The sequence below is a fragment of the Rhinopithecus bieti genome, unplaced genomic scaffold (genome assembly GCF_001698545.2).
Source record: "Rhinopithecus bieti isolate Rb0 unplaced genomic scaffold, ASM169854v2 scaffold_14454, whole genome shotgun sequence".
Classification (NCBI taxonomy): Eukaryota; Metazoa; Chordata; class Mammalia; order Primates; family Cercopithecidae; genus Rhinopithecus; species Rhinopithecus bieti.
In genome coordinates this window covers 878,767-885,586 of record NW_016808228.1, presented here as the reverse complement: position 1 = coordinate 885,586, position 6,820 = coordinate 878,767, and the positions used below count along the sequence as shown (strand labels likewise).

General features: G+C 44.4%; 1 protein-coding gene across 1 annotated transcript in view; it reads left to right on the top strand.

Annotated features, from left to right (window-relative positions):
- ZKSCAN1 (zinc finger with KRAB and SCAN domains 1) overlaps positions 1-6,820 on the top strand; it is a 28,233-nt gene that overhangs the window by 5,991 nt on the left and 15,422 nt on the right. The window contains exons 2-3 of the mRNA XM_017885976.1: positions 3,127-3,640; positions 3,859-4,012. Coding sequence (XP_017741465.1) covers positions 3,215-3,640; positions 3,859-4,012 — 580 coding nt within the window. The 5' untranslated portion in view covers positions 3,127-3,214. The remainder of the gene's footprint in view (positions 1-3,126; positions 3,641-3,858; positions 4,013-6,820) is intronic.

Here is a 6,820-nt window from a genome sequence, read left to right as displayed (position 1 = left end):
AAAAAGATGATTTTTGTGCTGTTATATGTACACGATCCCCTTTTCACCAAAATTAAGAATATGTTAGTGAGAGCCATATAACTAAAAATGCTTTTACTAGTTTAAAACTCTTGGTTTGTTCGGGCGCGGTGGCTCAAGCCTGTAATCCCAGCACTTTGGGAGGCTGAGACGGGCGGATCACGAGGTCAGGAGATCGAGACCATCCTGGCTAACACGGTGAAACCCCGTCTCTACTAAAAAAAATACAAAAAAACTAGCCGGGCGAGGTGGCGGTCGCCTGTAGTCCCAGCTACTTGGGAGGGTGAGGCAGGAGAATGGCGTAAACCCGGGAGGCGGAGCTTGCAGTGAGCCGAGATCTGGCCACTGCACTCCAGCCTGGGCGACAGAGCGAGACTCTGTCTCAACAACAAAAAAAATAAAATAAAAAATAAATAAATAAATAAAACTCTTGGTTTAACTCATCATGATAAAGCAGTTGAATTGTCTGTTTCTGAAACTTAAATTTGATGCTTAGTTTTGATGGCTGTAGAGGTGAAAAAGATAAATTCAGAAAGATTTGTAGCTTCAGATGGAAGAATCACAGTGTCAGTTCTGCTTAGTAACTTGTGATTGATCCAACCCATCAACCATGCTAAATTTTTGTTGTTGAAATTCAAAGAGTATATTCTTAGAAACTAATCAGGCGGTGGCATTTTATATTTTTAACAAATAGGTTTAAGACCCACCTGAAATTCTTCATTTGAAAGATTTTTAAACAGGTTAGAAAATATTTCTGAGTCTCACTTTCTTGCCCAGGCTGGAGAGCAGTGGCGCAATCTCAGCTTACTGCAACCTCGACCTCCTGGGTTCAAGTGATTCTTCTGCCTCAGCCTCTCAAATAGCTGGGATTGCAGGCACCTGCCACCATGCCCAGTTAATTTTTTGTATTTTTAGTAGAGACGAGGTTTCACGATGATGGGCAGGTTGGTCTTGAACTCCTGACCACAGGATACCCCCGCTCCCCCGCCTCAGCCTCCCAAAGTGCTGGGATTATAGGCATGAGCCACCTCACCCAGCCCCAAGTTCCTAAAATGTGAACATAGATGGATTTTTCCTGGATACTTGATATCATTTTTGGCAATTAAATTGCATAACAATGGAACCATTTCATACAGCTGTTCTTGTAATTGCTCTTTCTTCACACTTTTTTTAAAGAAGCTACTTTCTCACTCATTGGTGACTTTTTCTTTGATTTAGATTGACATTGGTTTTTACCTCCTAATGTGGCTAAAACGTTGCTCTAGATAGAAGCTTCATCTGTGCCATTTTCTTGTTGTTCACGTCTGTTTATATTACTAGTGTGTCCTGCAATTGTGGTTTCTCTACAAGAATCTTTTTTTTTTTTTTTTTTTTTTTTCCTGATAGGACCTTGCTCTGTCACCCAGGCTGGAATGCAGTGGCGTGATCATAGCTGACTGCAACCTCAAACTTCTGGTCTCACATAATCCTCGCATCTTAGCCTCCTGAGTAGCTGTGACTGCAGACACGGTCCCCATGCCCAGCTAATTTTTTTCTTTTTCATAGAGACAGGATCTCGCTATGTTGCCCAGGCTGGTCTCAAACTCCTGGCCTCAAGCATCCTCCTGCCTCATCCTCCCAAAGGGCTGGAATTATAGGCATGAGCCACCACATCTGGCCACAAGAATCTTTAAAGCTGCTTGTCTCTTTTATGAGAGTAAGATTAGTTAAAGCTGGATTTTTTCTTTTTTCTTTTTTCGTTTTTTGAGACAGAGTCTCGCTCTGTGGCCAGGACGGAGTGCAGTGGCACGATCTTGGCTCACTGCAACCTCAGCCTCCCGGGTTCAAGTGATTCTCCTTCCTCAGCCTCCCAAGTAGCTGGGACTACAGGTGCAAGCCACCACGCCCAGCTAATTTTTTGTATTTTTAGTAGAGACAGGGTTTCACCATGTTGACCAGGATGGTCTCAATCTCCTGACCTTGTGATCCACCCGCCTTGGGCTCCCAAAATGCTGGAATTACAGGCATGAGCCACTGTGCCTGGCCAAAGCTAGATTTAGAAATCCATTATTTCACATAACTGGTCTCTGATAAACCGGGCTACATCACAGTGTCTAAAATGAACGACACCTGTGACAGGTCAGCACAGACTAAGTAAGGGTATTAGTGTCAATTTGTATGTTAAATATGGCTTAATTTCTCTCACTTTTAAGATACAGACATTCTGATTGTTTTCTTTCTGTATCCCTTGCAGATCATCTTGTACTTTGGAAACCACAATTTAGACTGCCCAGGGCACCCATAAAAATAGCAAAAGTAGCTGGATGGTACAAAAGTAGGTCCCAGGGCTTCAAATTTGGTTGAATATTGACTCCAGTAGGCAGCCACCTGCTACTGAGCAAACCTAACCCCGGTTATGTCATCTGTAAAACGGCACTTAACAGTTTGGCCGACATGCTAGGGCTGTTGTGGGGACAAAAGAAGATGGTGCGTGTACTGCTTTAAGCTTGGCACCTGGCACTCTGTTAACATTCAGCTCTCTGGGCTGGGCACTGTCAATGCTCCATTTCATAACCTGCTGTCCACCTGCAGGTAAATCACTCTGACTCCAGGCAAACACCCTGAGGGTGGAGTTGGCCTGTTTGAGGTTTCTGTTTGCAAATCTTGATATATGAAGTGACAGTGAAGACTGTAGTTTTTTCCTCTATTTTTTAGGATTTTTTTTTTTTTTTTTGGACAGAGTTTAACTTCTTGTCTCCCAGGCAGGGAATACAGTGGCATAATCTCAGCTCACTACAACCTCCACCTCCTGGGTTCAAGTGATTCTCCTGCCTTAGCTTCCCGAGTAGCTGGGATTACAGGCACCCGCCACCACACCCAACTAAGTTTTGTGTTTTTAGTAGAGACGGAGTTTCACCATGTTGGCCACGCTGGTCTCGAACTCCTGACCTCAGGCGATCCACCTGCCTTGGCCTCCCAGAGTGCTGGGATTACAGGCATGAGCCACCACCCCTGGCCTCAGGAGCGTTCTGATAGTGCTTCAATGTGCTGCCTCCTATGAAGTGTTAGCAGCACAGATCACTTTTTGTAAAGGTACGTACTAATGACTTTTTTTTTTTTATACTTCAGGAATAGCACAGAAACACATCATAAAACCTCCCAGGACATAAAGGTGAGCACAGACCCTGTTTGGATCAAGTCAGTTCCTGGAGCCTGAATGATGACTGCTGAATCACGGGAAGCCACGGGTCTATCCCCACAGGCTGCACAGGAGAAGGATGGTATTGTAATAGTGAAGGTGGAAGAGGAAGATGAGGAAGACCACGTGTGGGGGCAGGATTCTAGCCTACAGGACACGCCTCCTCCAGACCCGGAGATATTCCGTCAACGCTTCAGGCGCTTCTGTTACCAGAACACTTTTGGACCCCGAGAGGCTCTCAGTCGACTGAAGGAACTTTGTCATCAGTGGCTGCGGCCAGAAATCAATACCAAGGAGCAGATCCTGGAGCTGCTGGTGCTGGAGCAGTTTCTTTCCATCCTGCCCAAGGAGCTCCAGGTCTGGCTGCAGGAATACCGCCCCGATAGTGGAGAGGAGGCCGTGACCCTTCTAGAAGACTTGGAGCTTGATTTATCAGGACAACAGGTAAAAAGAGGTGAAACCTGTTATGTGTGAGCAGGGCACAGACGTTGAAAGTGGAGCCAAAAATACTGGCAGTCTTTAGGTCATTAGGTGGTTACTCTGTCTTAAAAATGTTCTGGCTTTCTCCCTGCATCCACTGGCATACTCATGGTCTGTTTTTAAATATTGTAGTTCCCATTTACAGAGTGATTTACCCACAAGCCCAACCTGTCTGTTTTCAGGTCCCAGGTCAAGTTCATGGACCTGAGATGCTTGCAAGGGGGATGGTGCCTCTGGATCCAGTTCAGGAGTCCTCAAGCTTTGACCTTCATCACGAGGCCACCCAGTCCCACTTCAAACATTCATCTCGGAAACCCCGCCTCTTACAGTCACGAGGTAAGAAGCAAGGTTTCATTTGGGGGAAGGGAAATGATTTGGGACGAGAGTCTTCTTCGTGCTGCTGAGTGCCTGTGATGAAGAAGCATATTAGGCCTGGGCAACATAGCGAGACCCCATCTCTACAAAAAATAGAAAAATTGGCCAGGCGCAGTGGCTCACACCTGTAGTCTCAGCACTTTGAGAGGCCAAGGTGGGCGGATCACGAGGTCAGGAGATTGAGACCATCCTGGCCAACATGGGGAAACCCTGTCTCTACTAAAAATACAAAAAATTAGCCGGGCGTGGTGGCAGACGCCTGTAATCCTCGGGAGGCTGAGGCAGGAGAATGGCGTGAATCTGGAGGTGGAACTTGCAATGAGCCGAGATCGCACCACTGCACTCCAGCCTGGGTGACAGAGCGAGACTCTGTCTCAAAAAAAAAAAGAAAAATTAGCCAGGTATGGTGACGCACACCTGTAATTCCAGCTACTCAGGAGGCTGAGGTGGGAGGATTGCTTGAGCCCAGGAGGTTGAGGCTGCAGTGAGCTGTAATCACACCACTGTACTCCAACCTGGGCAACAGAGCAAGGACACTGTCTCAAAAGCTACTTACAGAAAAGAATTAGGCTGGGCATGGTAGCTCACACCTGTAATCCCAGTACTTTGGGAGGCAGAGGCGGGCAGATCACTTGAGGTCAAGAGTTTGAGACCAGCCTGACCAACATGCTGAAACCCTGTCTCTACTAAAAATATGAAAATTAGCCAGGCATGTTGGTGCATGCCTGTAGTCCCAGCTACTCGGAGGCTGAGGCAGGAGAATCACTTGAACCCGGGAGGTAGAGGTTGCAGTGAGCCGAGAACCCACTACTGAGCTCTAGCCTGGGTGACAGAGCGAGACTCTGTCTTATAAATTAATTAATTAATTAATTAAAAAATTTTTAAACAATGAAAAAAAGCTGCATGCTTGTTTTTTGTTTTTAGTTATTCTATATTGTTGCCATTATTCCCAAATATTGGGGAAAATACAACTTACAGACCAATCTCAGGAGTTAAGTGTTACTACGAAGGCAAATGAACTATGCATAATGAACCTAGTAGGCATTATTTATTGAATTGTCAGCATTCCAGGTGTCCAGCACATTTTTAATAGGAAAGTTTTGGGAGCAGATGTCATTATTTCCAGCCTAGGTTTTAAAACACTCTAGTGTGTCATAAATTATCTTCAAAAGAATCATAAATCTTGTTTAAAGATCCATTTTATTTAAAATGTATGAAAATAATCACTGCACTCCAGCCTGGGTGACAGAGTGAGATTCTGTCTCAAAAAAAAACTATAGCATCAGTCTTTTCCAGGTTATTTTCAGAAATTTCAAACAATGGGAAAAGAATGAAAGAACTTTTGAGGGGAGTTGAGGAACACGAAAAAAAGATCAGTTCACAGTCTTATAAATAAAAGTCATGTTGTTTTTTCCCTTTGATGGAAATATGTAATATCTTTATCCAGTTTTAAAATCAAAGTGTGTGCATAGAATGTCTGTAAAAACAAGGAAATGCTAAAAGTACAGTCATTTATCACTTAATGGCAGGGGTATGTTATGGTAAGTGCAATGTTAAGTGATTTTGTTATGTGAACATCATAAAGTATACTTACACAAACCTGGATGGTCTAGCCTACTGCACACCTAGGCTACAGACCTGTACAGTATTTTACTGTACTAAACACTGTAGGGAACTGTAACACAGTGGTAAGTATTTGTGTATCTAAACATAGAAAAAGTAAAAATAGAGTATAAAAGATTTTTAGTCCAGGCACGGTGGCTCACGCTTGTAATCCCAGCACTTTGGGAGGCCGAGGTGGGTGGATCACTTGAGGTTAGGAGTTTGTGACCAGCCTGGCCAACATGGTAAAACCCGGTCTCTCCTGAAAATACAAAAATTGGCTGAGCACAGTGGCTCACACCTGTAATCCCAGCGCTTTGGGAGGACAAGGCAGGTGGATCACCTGAGGTCAGGAGTTCAAGACCAGCCTGACCAGCATGGAGAAACCCCGTCTTTACTAAAAATCCAAAGTTAGCCAGGCATGGTGGCACATGCCTGTAATCCCAGCTACTCAGGAGGCTGAGGCAGGAGAATCATTTGAACCCGGGCAGCAGAGGTTGCAGTGAGCTGAGATCGTGCCATCGTCGCGCCATCGAACTCTAGCCTGAGCAACAAGAGCGAAACTAGTCTCAAAAAATATATATATGTGTGTATATATATACACCTGTATGGAACACTTATCCATGAACGGAGCTTGCAGGACCGGAAGTTGCTCTGGATGAGTCAGTGAGTGAGTGGTGAGTGAATGTGAAAGCCTAGGACATTACACTACCATAGACTCTAGAAACACTGTACACTTAGGCTATACTAAATTTATCTCAAAAATTTTTGTTTCTTCAGTTTCTAAAAATATGAAAATCGGCCAGGTATGGTGGTTCATGGCTTAATCCCAGTACTTTGGGAGGACAAGGCGGACCGATCACTTGAGACCAGGAGTCTGAGACTGGTCTGGCCAACATAGTGAAACTCCATCTCTACAAAATACAAAAAATTAGCCAGGCGTGGTGGTGCACGCCTGTAATTCCAGTTACTCAGGAGACTGAGGCACAAGAATCACTTGAACGTGGTAGGCAGAGGTTGCAGTGAGCCGAGATTGCACCACTTCACTGCAGCCTGGGTGACAGAGTGAGACTCTGTCTCAGAAAAATAAATAAATAAATAAATAAATAAAAATAAATAAATCAGCTTACTGTAACTTTTTTACTTTATGAACTTTTGTGGTTTTTT